Source organism: Lagopus muta, chromosome 3 (assembly GCF_023343835.1).
Source record: "Lagopus muta isolate bLagMut1 chromosome 3, bLagMut1 primary, whole genome shotgun sequence".
In the NCBI taxonomy this organism is placed as follows: Eukaryota; Metazoa; Chordata; class Aves; order Galliformes; family Phasianidae; genus Lagopus; species Lagopus muta.
The window spans coordinates 53,211,526-53,230,232 of NC_064435.1; the positions used below are offsets into that span (position 1 = coordinate 53,211,526).

An 18,707-nucleotide genomic window follows, 5' to 3' on the forward strand; every position below is an offset into this window, starting at 1 on the left:
AAATCAAAAGACATTGACCAAGGTTGCCCTTGGTATGATCCATTGTTCTAAAAACAGTAGGAGTTAAAAATATTTTTGCCCGTGGAAAATGTCAGTTCAGCAGCTCTGCCAGCACTTGGAACCTCTCTCTGCCTTTTGCAGGAATAGTCCTGACTCCTGGGCGATCACCTTTCAGTGGAGGACCTCCTTCATGCTGCAGACCCAGAAAGGCTTCAGCAGTGCTGAAACGAGGTTGAAAGTTTGTACTGCCGCTGTCCCTGCCGAACCAATCCCCAACAAAGGAGAGATTCATCTCCCAGACCGGCTTCCCCGAGCGACTGTGGGGCAGTGCGTGAATGCTTCAGGCATCAGCTAAGACGGAGCCTTCTCCTTCCCGGTGCGCAGCGCTCCATCCGGCACGGGCACACAGCCGTGCCTCGGCCGCCTCTCGCGCCGCTTTTCTATGGGAGCACCTGCTTTATTCATTCCATCTCTTTAGAAATACTTTTTTATTATCACTACCCCCCCCTCCCCCCCGTTTAAACAGTCAGGAAGGAGGGACGGCGGCACTGAGGGAGGCAGAAGTGAGTGGGCTGCCGTCCGCGGTGACAGACCCGTGCCGCTCGCTGGGGGAGTCGTACCGCGCCTAGCGGCCCGGGACCCGCAGAGGGCACACGGAGAAGGGACTCGCAAAGATGTCCTTGCCCTCCACACGCTCGCTGGCTTGCAACTCCCAGCTCCTCAGAACCTGCCAAGGAGATACGGATGCGAATAGGAGGCTTTGCGGATGGGAACAGGGGCAGCCTAGAGACAGAAAGAACAAAAATTGTAAAGTAGGGAACCCGGATACTTCGGATTTGTTTTGCTACTTCTCCTTCGCGCCCTGGGCGCTCGGTTGACAAGCTTGTATATTGGGGGTAGGGGGATGGGGCGGAGGGGATTAAAAAATATCTTAAACTCTCTGCCCCAGCTCCATGCTTTCAAATGCAAATCGGGAGATAGATTGGCTCGCGCCCCACCCCCTAGCCCTGCTCCTGATTTTTATCCAAAGGGCTCCATCTGTATATCCTGTCAAGGAGGAGGAGAGGCGGGGGGAGAGGGGTCGGGCAGGCTGCTCACTCTCTGGATCCCTTTTCAATAGCGACCACTGGGTCTTCGGGAGGTACAAAAAGTCGCGGTGCCTCCGCGCCCACGAAGGGAGCTGGCAGCCGGCACCGGCCGCTGAGCGGTGATATCCCCTGCCCAGAGCAGCATCCCCACCTCCACTGTCTCCTCCCTCCCTTCTCTCCCTCCTCCTCCTCCCGCAGCCAGGATCCGCACCCAGTCGGAGCTGGGCTTGGCACCGGCACCCACTTCTCGCTCCGTGCGCACAGCGGCTGTCTGCGCCGTGCAGTGAGTGGAGGAGGGAGAGGAGGAGGAGAAGAAGGAACAGGGGCAGCGGAGGCGCTCGTGCCTCCGCGGGTGCGGGCAGTGCGCGGGCGGGCGCGCAGTCCCCATGCCAGGCGGGCGCTCGCCGCCCGCAGCCCAGCCCCCGCCTGGGAGAACCCCGGCAGCGCTCCGCCGCTCGGGCACCGCCGGCCCTTGGGATTAAAGCACTCAGTGCGCCGGGCAGCCGAGGGAGAGGGGCTGCAGGTAAGTGCCGCCTGCACCTGCTCCTTTTCCCCACCCCCGTGTAGGCAGAGGGAGATCAGAGGAGTTGCGAGAAGGGCTGAGCGAGGCTTCTGTCCCCGTGTCTCTGCGCGGCTCTCCGCGGGAAGTTTTCACTCCGCAGTGCGGGGGGACGGCGGAGAAGGGGCAGCGGGAACATCGGGAACGGGCTGCGGTCGGGAAGTGCGAGCGCCGATGTTCTGCCTGTGTGTGCGCGCCTCCTGAAAAGAATAAGGGAACAATGGCATCTCCTGACTCTTTGGAGAAGTCTCACGGACAGGGGAGAGAGGGAGTGGGGGAAGGGAGGACTGTAGACTTCTGCACAGCGTAGTCAGCACCAGGCACCAAGTCCTCGGTCCTTTCTTTACCGAAGCTGTTGTCTTGCTGGAGCTCTGAGTTCAGCGCTGATGCTACAGGGCAACAGATTGAAGAGGCCGGGAAATCCGGACTTATTTCCCAGAGCTTTCCTTCTCTTATGTCAAGGATATTTTGGAGTTTGCAAACGTGGAAATGGTGGGAGCTTGTTTCTTTGATTAGTATTCAGTTGGTAGAGCTGGCTCTGCAGTGCTTGGCTGGTTGGTACTGACCCTTCCCCCTGCCCCGGCCCCCATCTATCCATGCATCCACATAGAGAAAGCACAAAAAGCAGATCGCGTGTACTAGCAATAAGCATTTTGTGATCTGGATCCAACTTGTAGTTGGTAAACAGAAGGAAATACCCTTCTCTGATAGAGGATTTAGCCTTTATACCTGTGCTTTCCAAAGGTGAGATAGTTCAGGTGAGCAAAGATTCTGTGAATGATGGCTTTCCCAGCAAACCAGTAGATTTAGGAAGGCAGGGCAGAGAATAGTGAGACACTTGATTCTGGGACTTGAAATGAAGATACTTTAATCTTTTTTCCTACTGGAAGGAAAAAAAATCTCATGTTCTGATAGATAACTTCTCAAGTCAAAGCAGAGACTTAAAAGGGCAGCGTATACTTAGTAGTTTCTCTAACAAGACATAGTGCCACACCATTTTTCAGCAAAAGCATTGGTGATCATTATGTTTTGCAGAAAATAAATTACTTTCTGGGAGGAATAAGAAAATCAATAGAGAAAGGAACAAAACTCCTACATGTCTATTTCTGTAACAGTCTCATCTTGCCAGTGGTGTGTCTTTTCTTTATCGTGTCTGCTAATTGCTCATGGGAAGTTTGCAAGGGTTCACTATGGCATAGGTAGATCTTATCCAGTTTCTGGAGAAGATAGGTCCATATAACCTCATGTGAAGAGTTATTCAGATGAATGGACAAGTTACATTAACAGCATGACAGCTGTGTAAGTAATTGAAGTTTTCTTAGATTATAACTTCCAAAGGTACAACAGGTCAGCAGATGAGTTGTAAAATGATGCTAGTTTGCTCTTAGCAATATCAGAGCAGTTTTAAAAATGTAAAAGTAAAGTCAGAGCATTTAGAAATAATCTGTGCACCTCATTAAAACTAGTTCAGTGTAATAGTGGTGTTAGCATCTTTGGAAGAAAAATAATAGTAAAAACTCCAAGTAAATCTAACCCAACTCCCAAGGGCCAAGTGCGACATCCTGTTTAAAGACCTTGTACACACTTCTCTGTCTCTCTCAGCCTGCATTTACCAGGGGATCTCATCTAGACATGCTTCTTTTTTAGGGGTGCAGAAAAAGGCTAAGTAAGATTTTTAAAATAATTACAGCAAAATCCACAGGTAGTAGAGCAGAGCAGAGCAAAGAATCTGAAAGCTGACTCTGACAATTTTTAATGTTAAATATCTGAAAAACTCTGGGTTTGAGAAGTTAATAGAGATGTAGAATGGCCTGGTATTTTAGGAAAATATCCAAGTTAATAATCTGGGCTACCACTGCATTGTTAGAAATGTGTCTGAGCTAATGTGAAGAAAAAAACGAAAAACAAAAAACAAAAAACAATCATTGGTAATGTGGACTGTTTCCTTGCAAAAGCCATTGAAGATTGGATTTTTAATCAGAGGGCATTTCACCCTAATAATGGGAGACTTTATTGTAATTAAAGTCTGCTGCAGGTCATTAGAAATGTGTTAACAATATCAGATGGCAGCCTTACAGCTCTTTTAAGTCTACTTTTATTGATATAATAGCAAAGCACTCTTGATTATTTGTCTTTGATTTAATAGCAAAGAAGTCTTATCCTTCCATATAAAAGGATAACAGTAAATCATTTATTTAGCTGCAGATTACCCGTGAATTATCTGGTGAGAAGAACAGATCCTTTTCATGTATAACTTTGAGTGCTTTGTCCATGTTTTTCTGTTTTTTTGTTTTTTGTTTTTTTTTTTTCCCCAGCAGTCAGACGCTTGACTCAAAGTCATTATTAATGCAAAACCTAAGGTTGTTTTACTCCAAGTTAAAGTCTTACTTTGCTGTAAACTTGGCTAAGCCTTTCCTCAAAGGTATTCAACACATATACAAACTCCAGTGTCAATGAAAATAGAAGGTATTTTCAATTTCAAGTGCTCTGTAGATGAGTACACTATCATAAGACTGTTTTAGAGACGGGCTGGTTAGGAACTTTCACTGTTTTTTTTTTGTTTTTTTTTTTTTTTTTGTTTTTGTTTTTGTTTTTCTGTTGGCTTCAGTGTCTGGTCAGCTCAGTGGTTCTTCAACAAATGTCTTTCCTGAGCCACCCAGTTTAGTGCTTATCAAGCACACTTTTTTTTTTTTTTTGGATGTATTCTTTCATGCTACTACTGGGCATTATTTTCTTGTAGCAATAAAAATCATTAAATTCTAGCTGACGAAGGGTGAATAAAATCCATGACGTTTACTTCTGTCCTGCCTGTCAAATCAGGCTTAACTCTGAGCAGTAATGCAGGAGTGCCTCCTCTGGGAATTCAGTGGTTCTGCAAGGAAATGTCACTAAGTCATTTCTTCCCCTAGGTATTATGTGAAATTTCTCAAATTAAATGAAGCTGCAGAAATTGAGCTTGAGGAAATTTAAATATTTGACTTGATTGGTCACAGAATTACAAATACTGCTGCTGTTTCTTTTCAATAATGAATCAAATTAGCATAATCCTTTCCAGCAACTTAGATCTATAAAATATACTATAGCAATGTGGAAGAAAAAACCAACAAAGCATTTTCATTTGGAGAAAATAATATAAATATTTATTTATTTTGTCAATATATCTAGAGAGAAGGGAGGAGAGGGGGGAGAAAGAAGCTCAAACAACTGGACTTTACAGTCACATACAGTATTATGATCAACTGCAGAGCACTGTGAAAAAACAAAACCAGTTTGGTTTTCTCTCTGCATATTTGTGAAGCCATATCATTTATCAAATTGTGTCTAGTGTTTTCCTGTTGTCTCACCAGGTTGTTCCACCTGAGTCAGAGGGTACTGGAGCCAACTTAGTGTAACAGTGCCATATGTTTGGAGCAGTGGTAGTTTCTTGCTTGATAACCAGATGCAGACTGCAGAATGTGCACTTCATCTACAGATCTCCCATGTGAATATTTAGGCCAACTAGCTGCAGGAGATTATGGTCTGTAATGTAATGTCATTTGGCACAGGAAGTTAACAGGTCTGATTTGGTTCCCAGGCCTCCATTTCATGGAATGGTCCCCACCTCACTTGCTTCAAGGTACCCTCCTACAAAAGGAAAAAACTATTTATTTATTTATGCGTATTTCTGTAGAAAAAGTACAGTGACCAGACAGTGCAATCTACACCATAATTAGATATGTTCTCATCTCCAAACACTTTGTTTCAAGGATCACAGAGTTCCTATGCCTGCAGAAGAGTCTCCTGTGATATTTAGATATGTTGCATTGCTATGAGACCTGCTATAAGTTCCTTAAAAGGAAATTTTCCACAGAAATTGGAACCCTTTCCAGTAGGCACTGTAAAACTGTATCTGAAAACATACATGTTTTGGCGAGGTTATTTTGTATGTCAGGGGCTCACCTGCTGGTTCAACTTTGTTTAAGTGATCCTGGTTCAAGATTCACTGTCAACAATTACCCTCAGAATTATGTCAACACACTGGGTCTTGTTTTCTTAAATATCTCAAGTGAGTGTGTGTGGTGGAGAGGATAACTGTGTGCTCTTGGCAAGCTAAAACAAAATTTACTGGCAGATGTTTTCTGGGCTGCAGTTCTAGAGATGGTGAGAGCTAAGTTTGACCAGTGAATTTTGTTATAGTATCAAAGACTGAAGCAATCTTACAAGAGCAGAGTAAGGGTGGAGAAGGCAAGAGGATTGAAAAATCTAAGTTAGACCTTAAATGGATGCTCTGATTTGAAAGTAAGTTTTCAAAACAGACAAATGTAATCCAGTCCAATGGAGCTTAGTAATGGAAAAGATTTGGGATTTCTGCTTCTGCCTGAAGAATTTTGTTGAAAAGACTTTAGAACAATATAAAGTGATGGACAAAATTCTATGTTAGGTTGACAAGGAAATAATGTGGTTCATATGTTCAACTGGCACTGTGACACTAGTAGCAGTATGTGAGTGAAAGTTTGTAGGAATTTGTACTTTGACTGCAAATATTAGGTGGTGAAAAAAAGAAAGGGAAAGCATCATGAACCTTCACCAAAGGCCCTTCAGGGCTGCAGGAATTTCAGTGGTGGGGAAAGAGGACTTCCACAAGGACATGTAGGAGACTGAAGACCTCTTTTGTCCATATCTACTGAGGCTCATGGCTACATTCAGATAACCAGAACTAGTCTTGGTGTGTTGTTTTAGAATTTATGAAATGAAACAAAATATTCAGAAGGATTTTCAGTGGGTGTAACTGATCCTTAATTGCTAGCAACAAGGGGAATTATTCCTTAAAGCTGAGGATTTTATTCATGATCTGAATGCTTTCATCATACCAAGATTGCCCCGTGGAGACCATGCATAATGGTGTCTTTTTGACTCTAGCAGATTTTTTTGGTGAAGTAGAGTAGTAACATTTTTCAGAGTAGCAGTGTTCACCAGATAACTTCTGCAACAAGGTTATGGGTCAAATACAGCCCAATTTTTATACAACAGATGGGAGAAAATGTAAATTTTATGGTTTATATTGAATTAAGAGTTTATTACTTTTTCGGATATACGTTATTCAGTTTAATGTCTTATAAAACAAGCAGCTATTTAAGAGCATGAAAGAGTAGGTGTTTGATGAATATTTTTAATGGACTTTTTTTTTTTTTTTTTTTTTTTTTTTGGTAGAGGGTGTGGAATGAGGTGGTATTTCTGTAGCTGTTCACTTAGCAAGTTACTGTTAGAGCAAAAGACACTACACATATAGTCCAGATCACAAAACATACTCTTTGAATTATACAGTGTTACTGTTTTCTTTTTTCTTTTTTTTTTTTTCGTATTTGTGAATGTCAGGGCTATATGCAAAGTAAATAGGGAATGCAAGCTTACATGTGGAAAGTAGAGCTTAGTGAAATCCATCTAAGTTTTAAAACTCCAATAGCTCTTTAAGAAGGCAAATCTTGAGAAGACATGTTTGCATTTTGGCCCATTTGAGGAGAGAAGTAACTTTACATAAATGTGAAATAACATACTAGACTAATGAATGACATTAATTACAAGTGCAAATATTTTTAGTTCATTTGTGCAGAACAGGATACCATTTAATAACAGAGAATGTTTAAACACAAAGTAATTGCAGGTCAGTTTTGTGTTTACTTAATACTCAGGCTTGTAAATAGAGATAATAGAGAAAGGACCTAAATCAGAGAATTCCATCCCCTCTGCTGCTGTCATTACTAGTCATATCTGTTACTGCAAGTGCTCCTGGATTAAAATTTATACCTTGATGAGGAGAAAAACACCAACATTTTAGCTTTCCTTTCAGTTTCGTGAATGCTGTGATGTTTCTTGTGAATTACATATTTATACTTGTGCACTTCACAGAGAAGGTGATGTTGAAGTGCTAGCTATGCTTGAACAAGCATATTTTCTTTTGTTTACATATAACCATATGCACTTCATATAAGTGTATACAATATGAATATATCTAAAATATCTATCGATATGAAGAATAAATATTAAATTCTTCAGCTTTTTTTCCCCAAATAAAAAAAGATTTTGTGCATTTCTTGCCACCCTCCTTTAAAAAAAATAAAAGCTCTAAGAGGTATAGAAATACTGGAAGATTTATTTTGAAGAAGAGAAGGAGTAGAGGGAAAAGAACTTCAGAGAAGTGTGCTGCCAGATAGACAAACAAAAATAATTGGGATTCTGGAGACTGTGTGATGAAAGGATTTTAGAATGAGTAAATGACAATATGTATATATTTTTTTTTCCAGGGGGTGTGAATTTTCTGCTTTTCATCATATTGTGCTGTCTAGCATATGGACTGTTTTTCAGTTGGTATTTTGGGTGCGTTTTTCAGTTCCATGCTGTGGTGTGTGGCTAGGGACCATGGCACTCCATATGGTGGCTTTCATACTTCCCTGCAGGTGTTAAAGAAAGGATATAAGAGAACACTGTTCAAGATAAAGGTTAGAGTGATTCTAGGTTTAATATGTCTGCTCAGAGCAAGAACAAGACATTTCAAACTGCTTAGTGGAAAGACTTTAACATATTGTAAATGTTTTACTGACATTTCTTAAGAAAATCCATTTCATATTTTTATCTCTGTTAAGTAACAATCTGCTGCCTCTTTGAAATAAACTGATAGCTTATCAATATCAGATGTGTTGAACCTAATGTAACTTAGACGCAGAGAGGGAAAATGAAGAGGTGGGCAAACAGCCCCTGCTGCAGGCAATGCTTTTCTTACCTGAGTGGGATGGAAGGAACTGCAAGTAGCACTAGGAGTGCAAAGATGTTCTCCTTGGTACATATAGTAGTCCTTCTAGTAATTACAATGTCATGTGGTTATGATTTACCCAATGGCCCACATCAAAACTGAGCTGCGACTATTTGGGATGAATCATTTTAAACTGGACTCTGCTACAGTTGCATGTTAATCCTGCTGGGAAAAGAATCTTGCTGTGTGTTGGAGTGGAGTCTCTTTTAACTGTAGCATCACCTTTTGGAAATTAGGATCTTTTGGTAAGGTATTCCCTGTTCTTTGTTTTGCCTGTGGGGAGACACTAGATTTTCACAAATGGAAGCTTTCAAATTGCTGCTGCTGCTTAGCATACGTGCTCCATGGGTTTGTGGTTTATCCCACTAGTCTCTAAGCAAAGACTTTCTGGTGCAGGGCAGTACCACAGAGGGGATTATTATAAAAAGGCTTTAAATACAGTCTATAATCAGAAGAGCTTTTTATTTGTTTCATGTTTGTGCCCTCTAGGTGCTTTGGCAGCACATAGTTCTGCAGCTAAAGAGCTTGACATACTGAAAACAGATATCAGAGATCGCGTTCCAGTCAGTTTTAATAGTAATGGCTAGGAATATAATAATTGAAGAACATTTAATGCATACATTATTTAATCTCTCCCCTTTTTAGATAAATACAATATAACAAAGGAGGCAGTCTTCATTCTTCCATGACTTCCTAAGTGGCAACAGTTCACTTTGACTGAAAGCCTTGTTATGCGTTTTAATTTCATCCTCATTTTCACCTTGTGTTTGGCAGCTCTTAAATACTTCTCATCTGCCTCACTGCTTGCTCAGACGAGAAGAATGCCTATTTCAGAGAGAATTGCTTACTTGTCTTAACGCAGGTGAATTCCCTAAAATGCAAAGCTGCATTTTCCTTCTGACTAACATAATGTGTGCTTTCATAATCCTTATATTAATATATCATTAGTCAGCTGGAGGATGTTCTTAACTGTAAGAGGAACAAGTAATAACTGATTTAATGTGTTAGAGGGTTTTTTAATCTTTACTGAATTCCACCAGTTACTAAATAATCAGGATGATGCACAGAAGGATAAAACTTCTGTGTGTTACCGCTGAAAAATCATCAGTCATTAAATTAATTTAGCAGTGAAAATATAAAATCAAATTGTTTTCTGATCATACATGTGCATAAGCACGTAATCTAGTCTAACACTCCTCTTATGCTTTAGGAATGCACGTAGAAAAAGAATGACTGGGTAGCTCTCAGAGCTTTTGAGCTGGTCACATTCAGATCTCTACAAATCCAAACATCTGGTCTACTGTGACTAAGAATCAATTAGATTGTTCTGTTTCGTTTTATACTCTGTTATTTTACTTTCCAGTAAGAGAGTTAAGCTAGCATATGTTCTTTCCATTAATATAGCTTCCTGCCTGTAGCTGGTTTATAATTGTGATGGTAATGGCAAGTAAAGCTGAGTATAGGAGGCAGAGGAGTTAAAAGACAAAACAAATAACTGCAAAATAATTACACTTGTTTTGCTTATTTTAAATAGAAAACAAAATCAGCCTTTGTCCTGAGGAAACAGATATACAGAAAGAACATACATAAGGAAATTTTATAGCTACAAATACAGATTTATCAGCAGTACTAATGCAATCCAAGGAACACAGTCTAAACTCTGAGTCTTAGTAGTAAACTCAAAGGTATTGATAATTAGAAAAATCATAAATTAACATTCCTGCATTAAGTGAATGTGGCAAAGAATTTGCTTTCTTAAATAAAATAAAGTTCTGACAACAGTTCTTGCTTTTTCTTCCCCAACAGGTACCTATTATGCCATTTATTTGGTGAAGACTGCTCAGCAGTGGTGACCTCTCCCAATCAACTACTCCATAAATTATTATCTCTGGACTCCCAGCTGACACCCTGCCGGAGGCAAGAGCTGCAGAGACAACTGGAATTGTGCCCATTCTCATCAAGGTTTTTTCTTACACGGGAGGAAAAAAAAAAAGATGAAGTTGGGCAAAGTGGAGTTCTGCCATTTGTTGCAGATAATAGCTCTTTTCCTGTGTCTTTCTGGGATGAATCAAGCTGAACCCTCGAGGTCCAAGTCAAAGCCCTACTTTCAGTCTGGGAGGACAAGAACCAAACGCAGCTGGGTGTGGAATCAGTTCTTTGTGCTGGAAGAATACATGGGCTCAGACCCACTCTATGTAGGAAAGGTAGGGGATTTAAGGAAACTTTGGAAGGTACAGGTGCCTGCCTTTCAATGAAATAATAAGGTGTAACCTGGAAATTGCAACTAAGTCAGTATGGTTGAAATACACTGGGATGGGTCCAAGTTATATATTTGGGGAAAAACAAAGACAAAAAACCTTCTAGCACTTCCAAGTAGAAATGCATTATGTTTCTGACTCCTCGTAATTTTCTAAGAGCTTTATATGTTGTCTATGCTTGTTTAAAGGAATACAGTGATGATAATATTTAACCATCACTGATACAATGGCAGTATTTTATTAATAATGTTAGTTATATTTTGTTGTGTGGGAATAGAGAAATATAAAAATATCCTTTCATAAAGACTAAAAGCTATCCACAGAAAACAGCTGCTCTCTGTTTTGCTATTTGAGAGTATTATGGTTGAGAGAGAAAGATTCAGGCATCTGGGGGTGTGACAGTGGAAAGGAGGGCACATCTGCAGCTCTGCTTGTCTGGCAGAATAGTACCTCAGGGGCCTGCTGCCCTCCATGGACAGTACAGCCCTGTGGCTTTGCTCACTCTCTGATGGGCACCAGACCAGCACAGAACAAGCCCTTGTGTCAGGGCATCCCAAATGGCTTGTTGTCAGCATCTGTAGCTGCATGTGGAGCACACTGAGAACAGCTGTGAACCCGAGACTTAGCTCATTCACTGTGCTGTGTTGATGAGCAGTGTGCTTCCTTCAGCAATTATGGAGTAAAAAAAAGAAAAGAAAACCCACCCCTCTTGTGTTTCTATGTAAGGTTTTTGTGTAATCATCTTAGTGAAAGAAAAACTCATTTCTCTATGTGATATCAGAATCAATAAATAGAGTTTCTCACTAAAATAGAGCAAAAGCATAGAAAGCACAGGAGTGACAGCTTTTGGCAAAATGGCATGCTTGCAGAAAAATAGTTGAAGTAATCTGAATTCAAATGCGTCAAATGTATGAGTGCTGGGAATTTCAGCATGCTTATTTCATCCTACTGAGAAAAAACCTTGATGTTTGTGTTAATGTAGTTAAGCACTTAGAGTTTAATCATGCCATCTGAATAATCGAGCTGAATGGGGATCTGCTGTCGTGATTAAAACTATGGTTGTGTTTAGGTGCTTTTGTGAACTAGGGCTACAACTTCACAGTACTGAGACCTTAGAAATAAGTGCTAGAATCAAAAATCATCTCCCCTTGCAAGGCTCACAAATATTTCTGTTAATTTGGAGAGTATGTAGCAGTTTTCATTTTGATGCCATGCAGCCACTACTTGGCTTTGTAAGTTTTGCCTTTCAGGCAAAACCATTTTCAGGTTGGAACTTCTCTTCTGCTTCTGGAAAATGACACATTTTGGCATTCTCTCCTGGTGATGGAAAAAATATATGTGCCTTACAAATTAGAATTTCTCTCCTGGAAAGGAAATGTCTAAGTATTTGAAAGAAATCTGGTTTTATAGCAATTCTTATATTCATATGATTAGTGTATTTTGGCCAAATGTACAGTGATAGTGCTAGAGTACACGATATTTTCATGCATGTGGTTATTTTTAGCCTCACAGTCTGCTCTTTCCTTGTCCTTTACAGATGTCCTAACATTTATGAGCAGATATCTTCTGAAAAACAAGCAGTCTTTTTTTTTTTTTTTTTTTTTTGTAACATCCTGTACCCAATGTTACCCAGCTTTTTTTTTTTTTTTTTTTTTAATCAGCAGTATGAATTCATGGCTCAAGAACTTGCATTTGTACCAGCAGTTCATTTTATAGGAAAAGCAGACATAAATCTGCACTTGCAAAAGGAAACCCTTCTTCCTGGAAACAGAGCCCTTGCTGAGCATCTTATGAGATAAGACATGCCCAGTTCCTAACCTTCACACTGGAGAGGCTTTTTACTATGTGATTCCTGAGGTGCAATCATGACCAAAGCTGCATTCCCATGCAGAGGAGCAAAGAGGTGAAGAAGTGATTTTCTTTCTGTGTTAACATATTATGTGCTCACTTCACCGCTCTGAAGTGAGCAGCAGTCACTTTCCCCTCCTAAAAATATTGCTGTCCTTGTTTCAAACCTTTCAGGTTAGGGACTGACGAGATTGAGATTTGGATAGGAAAGGTTGTTTTTTTTTTTTTTCCCCCCTTGGTGAGGAAAGTGAAGAGCTGCATAATATGTCTCTGATCAAGTGAAGTGGAGACAGCAGTCAGACTGCCTTGTATTCTGTAGAGTGCTCTGCTCCTGGGGAGGTCAGTCCTGCGCTCCCTGAACAGAAGTTCAGGATGCTTTGTGGGATGCCCTTCTGACTGCATACCCTGGAAGGTGGAACCTTGGTAATGAAATACCATTGTTATTTCCATGTTTGGCATTAATTCTGTCCTCCTGGGTACATACACTTTGACACTTTTAATCACTTTAACATGTGGGCTAAAATCCTATTGCTCTTAAATTATAATATGTTTCCTATTTGCTTCAGATAGATGAGATGCTTAAAATATTTTTCAGCCTAAAATATATTTTCAAATGTTTTCATACTAAGACTTCTTGTCTACACCAGGGCATATACTGCAAGGTATATATTGAAAACTATTTATTCTGAGTGGTGGGGGCTTTCTTTGGTTTTGTAAAAAATATTCATGTTCTTGAGGGAGCAAGGGCCTATTTCTTCAGTTTCTCTGGAGAAACCTCTTGAGGAGGACCTGTAGGAATGAGGGATGACGGAGATCTGTTGCTGCTGTTTGTTTTTGTTTTCTCTTCTTTTTTTTTTTTTCCAAGTTGGTCTTTTCTATCCATAGCATAAATTTTAATCATTCTAGGTTGAAACTTGAGTAAATCTGAGTGTCTTTTGGGAGGTGCTTAGCATATAACCAGATTGTCAACTGATTCATACACAATTTCTGTCAATCTGTCAGCAGAGCATATGTTATATTCACTGAGAGGGCTGAAGCATTTAACTGTTTAGCTCATTTACCTGTTTAGATAGGCCCTTTTATCTATCAGATGAGCCATGTGGGAGGTGAGGCAGTTAACTATGATATTTAACTAGCTGGAAGCATAAGTGTCTTCTGTTTTCCAAAAGCTATTTACTATTTCTCTTTAATATGTCTTGTAAAATGCCTTATTCTGTATTTTCCATATAAAGTACTTTGATGGAATCTATTTAGACAAACAAAATAATAGTTCAGAATAGTTTTAAATGACTAAATACTTAAAACTGGGGAGTATATGCTACAGTATTGATTTTTTAAAAAATCTGTACGTAGCCATGTAATTAAAGTATGTATAGATATGCACAGACAAAAAGAGATGCAACTGAAGTATAACTGTACGAGTCTGTTAATATCCTTTTTAGATGTTTGGTCATATTTTCTTGTTATACAACCAAGCAAACATCCAAAGAGTGTGTTTTTGTGCATTTATTTTGGTTTGATTAGTCTTCTTTAGTTTCGTCAGTGTTTCCCTGCTAGAGTGTTATCTTCCTGGAAAGCATTGGAATGGCACAAAAACTTAGTAATACTTTTGTCTTTTAAGAACAAACAAACAAGAAACAACAAACAAATTAAAAGAATCCCACAAATAAACTTAGTGTTCGCAGCCTTGTTTCATTCAAAGAACTTCATTTCACTTAGTACGAAGGCTGGCAGATAGTCTCACTTTTTTCATTTGAATGCAGACCAGCTCTCTTTTTTCAATGGCTCTAGATCTAGGGATAGATAAAGATGGGGACAGTTTCAAGTAAATTGGTCTCTAAGTTCAAATTTCAGGCTGAGAGAACTGGGACAGTTCAGCCATGAGAAGAGGAGACTCTGAAGTGAACAGATATTGGCATTTCAGTATCTAAAGGGGGGCTGTAAGAAGGGGATAGACTTCCTTGTAGGATCTATTGTGATATGACAAGAGGAAGTGGTTCTAAACTAAAAGAGGGGAGATTTAGACTGGTATAAGGAAGGAGTTTTTTATAAGAAGTGATAAAGCACTGAAGCAGATCGCCTAGAGAGGGGTACTGCACACCCCATCTCTGGAGACATTCAAGGTCAGACTAGACAGGAGTCTGAGCAACTTAACCTATCTTAGCTGTCTCTATTCATTGCAGGGAAGTTGGGCTAGGTGATTTCTAAGGCTGTTTTTTATTGTTGTTGTTATTATTCTCCCTGACATCTCAAAGATATGAAAAGAGAATAAGGAAATGGCGTTAACTGAGCGCAAAGACAAAAGGTTGATATTCAGCTTTCAGAAGCTCATTGGTAATTCTCAAAAACAACACTTAGAAATTCTGTGGTGCCCTGCATGTAATTGTTTTCTATAATATGTTGCAAAAGATAACGTAAATCCTAACCCATGTTTCATAGACAGGAAGATCTACAAAGGAAAGAGGGGCAAAATAAAAGGGAGGTTAAATGAATTAGTGAAGACCATATAACTTGTTAGAGCTCAGATTTATTGCCTTCCAACTATATTTTACCTGTCTCTCTCTCAGTGTTCTATCTCCCTTCTAAGTGTTCTAAGCAGGTTTGCTGCATTTAATTTTTAAACTTAGATCAAAGTGCTAAAATGCTATCATTTGCATCATTATTTGAAGGAGTAATACAGAATGAGCGAAACATTAACAACAACAACAAAGAAAAGTAGTGAACTTGATATATCACTGATTTCCTAAGACATTTTCAAGCAGAATTTTCATGCCAGACTGAGATAGAGAGGGGAAAGGGCACAATAACCAAAAGTGTATTTTGTCATTTGGCTTATAGCATGGAATGTCTATTTCAGCCTTAGAAGTTTGGAGAGATGATGGCTGAGCAGAGGAGAATACTATTTTTGTTTGTTGGGTTTTTGTTTTGTTTTCATTTAAGGTGTCAGGGTGTATGTTAGTAAGGTGGCACTTATTCACATATGATATTTTTCTCTTGCGTGTCCCTGTATCAAGCCATACAGACGCAGTGAGGAAATAGAGCTTTTTTTCTCAATTATAGCTAGTGTTTTTCAAATATCTGGTAACTTTTTTATTATGTAGGATAATATGCATCTTTGCTAAGATACTTTAAAGCAGTGAGTACTGTGGAAGCACTGGCCTCAGTCAAACTCAGAGCAATATGCTGAATACCAACCACTGAAACAGATGGAATTTCATCAATGAATGAAATGGATGAAGACCTCCCCAGTTGAAGTAATCTCTAGAAACCCACTGCTGCCGTTTACTGTCTCTTTTGGAAATGGAAAAAAGGGAGGAATTACAAAGGCTATATATAGACAAAAGGGTGCAGGCTACCGTATTTCTGTATAAGGGAGCAGGAAGTGTGTTGGGTGCAATTCCCTGTGGAACTCTTTTCCTCTTATTGACTGTGGAGGCAATCCACAGAGACCTGAGATCTTGCTCAGCCTCAGGTATTCAACCCTCCAAACAGTAAGATAAATATTTACACTTTCTCTGAAAAACTGCAGGTGAGCACCCAGCTGAAAGTGGCTACAGCTCTGCACAGAACTAATTTGTATTTCTGACCAAGTCATTCCGGGGCAAAAAAATTCCTCATCTCTTTTTACTGTGCACTACATAGAAAACAAAGCGTAATAACTCAGAGAAACTTCCTTTGTCTTTGTTATATATAAATATTTTTTTTCCTTTTCTATTTATGTTATCTTTACTTTTAGAAAAATCTTTAAAGCACTGTTTTATATATTCCCAAAAGTGCATTCTTAAAACTGAAAAAGCAAATCTACTGTGTTTCTGATATTTAGCCAACTCAGGGACTCTTTGTTGTTCTGTGCTGTGAAAATTGATAATAGTTGACCTTTTAAGTAAAATGGGACTTGCCACTTCTGTCAATATTATTCCACCACAAGTGCTACAAGTGAACAAACAAAATACTCAAGTACTGCTTCCTTACTGGATTGAATAGGTCTTGGCAAAGGGGTGACCCTTCCACACAGAAGTGGTATGTATTTACCGGCTCAGCTTGTAAAATAAAGTCACAAGTGGCAAGGATTTTTCTTCATTGAAGAGTCACTGTTGTCTCTGTGTTACTCCATGCTTTATTTTATTTGGATTACCCTGAATAAGAGTTCACTGACAATCTGAATGTTTCTACTTAGCATGCAGGGCTAAAGTGTCTCTGGGGAGAACAGTGAGATTAAGGCACACAGCAAGAATTATCCAAAGGGATAACCTCAAATCTGCTGCTTTTTTTCCTGATTTATTTCATTAGTCTGCACAGCTATAGTATAATTTCTTCTTTCTCTCATTATAAGAAGTCATTGTCTTGCTCACATAGTTGAATGGGTACAGAAATGGTTTTTATGCAGGGGATTTAAAGTGATGACAATTTCACATGCTCAAGCACTAAAAGACAATTTATATGTAACTTCATTATTAGAAGTGATAATAGAGTTGAGAGTCTTATGGTTGGATACTGAACTAGGACATGAAGCTTTCTGATCTTTTACTATAATATAGAACATTGATCCTTAACACGTGGCATTACAAAAGAGGAAGGTTAGTGAAGGTGATGACAACATCTGCAAATTAAGTGTCACTCATTGCAGTTTTTAATTCAGTGGCAGATCTATGCTAGTTATATAAACTTGTAATACCAGTTCTGTGTTTCATTAGACTGAGACTTTATTGACAGTGCTCTACTCTGGATTTTATGGGGCGTTATTTAAAACTATGTTTTATAGGTTTCTCTGATGAAAAGCAAGAGTAAAAAGTAATTTTGCAACAATACGTAGATTGAAGACTCCTGTGTGCTTGACTGTTTATCACAAAAGGCCTTATTTTCATGAGAGCTTGAGGAGCTTTAGAGTTTTGATATCAGTCAAGCTCATGCGGTTTCAGCTGATTTTTTTTTTTTTTTTTTAAGTCATATTCTTACATTTCTTCTTATCATATGTCAAGCTTGCTTTTAGTCATACTGTCTGTGCTATTGGCTGTCCTGTTCTTGAGTCTTCTAGTCTTATAACCTGTTGGAAAAACATGTCCATAAAACAGGGGCTACCATGAATTGTCAATGTTTGCATTATTCTAGTGCTAATGAAGTCCAGTCAATGAATCAAATTCCCACTGTACTAGGCACACTGCAAGCAAACACAACCCTGTGTCCTCAGACAGGAGTCTTGTAAGACAAGATTTAAGAAATAATAGAATCCAGTGAAATATGGACATATCAGTCAACATCCAGAAAACAGCTTGAGAAAAATAGCTTACTCTTGTGCATTGGTATGAAGACAGAGTATTGCAGTTCTGAATGTGAGTATCAACACTACGTTTTAAATAACATGAGCAGATAAAGGGGTGTTTTCTTGCCTTTGTGTTCCATCTTTTATGGGTGATAACTTGATGGAAATTTTTAAGTGCAGATCCATTTGATACTTGCATTTGTACAAGGCTACTAGTCAAAAAAAAAAAAAAAAAAAAATTCTTTCAGACCAATGAAAATAAAGGAAATCTTTCCACTGCTTTCAAAAGATATAAGTGTATATAAAATTTTACATCTTGTAGTCTGCTTTGTATTTTCTGTGCTGTTGGTTTTCTTTCTTATACCATGTATTTAGTATATTTTTCATATCACAGACTAAAAATTAATCCAGATCTACTGCTGATTTGTCTTTTGACTATTCTTTCTTCTTTGCTGCACACCATTTTGTTTTTATTTTTTTTTTAATATCATACTGCACTTCTCAACTTCCTTGTCCTTTTTTGAGTAATCACTTAATAAAACAGTACCCATGTATGTATGTATGTATGCCAATTTTTTTGGTGCTTGTTTTTACTGGCCGGGGAACGTATCTGATACCTCACTATTCAGATATCTTGAAATACTGGGAATGATAACCCAGCATGTTGGCTCTTAAATATAGCAGTGATTGAGTGCTGGAAAATCTCTTCACTGTAATAGAGATTTCTGTCTAAACAGTACGCACTTCCCTGGTAGGAGTGTCTGAACTAAGTGTTAAGGCTGGAGCAGTTGAGAGAAGTGAATAGGCTTCAGTCACAGTAATTCTTAAATACCTTATACTACCAGCACCTTCTCTGTTGCTTTTTGCTCTGGAAGGAACACTTATTGTGAAGTCAATTAGAGATAAG

At 39.3% G+C, this 18,707-nt stretch overlaps 1 protein-coding gene across 3 annotated transcripts in view; it reads left to right on the forward strand.

Moving 5' to 3' along the window:
- Positions 1-1,320: 1,320 nt before the first annotated feature.
- Positions 1,321-18,707, forward strand: part of LOC125690953 (cadherin-7) — an 85,287-nt gene continuing 67,900 nt past the window's right edge. For all 3 annotated transcript variants that reach the window (XM_048939772.1, XM_048939773.1, XM_048939774.1), the window contains exons 1-2: positions 1,321-1,611; positions 10,241-10,638. In XM_048939772.1, the coding sequence (XP_048795729.1) occupies positions 10,429-10,638 (210 nt within the window). In that variant the 5' untranslated portion in view covers positions 1,321-1,611; positions 10,241-10,428. The remainder of the gene's footprint in view (positions 1,612-10,240; positions 10,639-18,707) is intronic.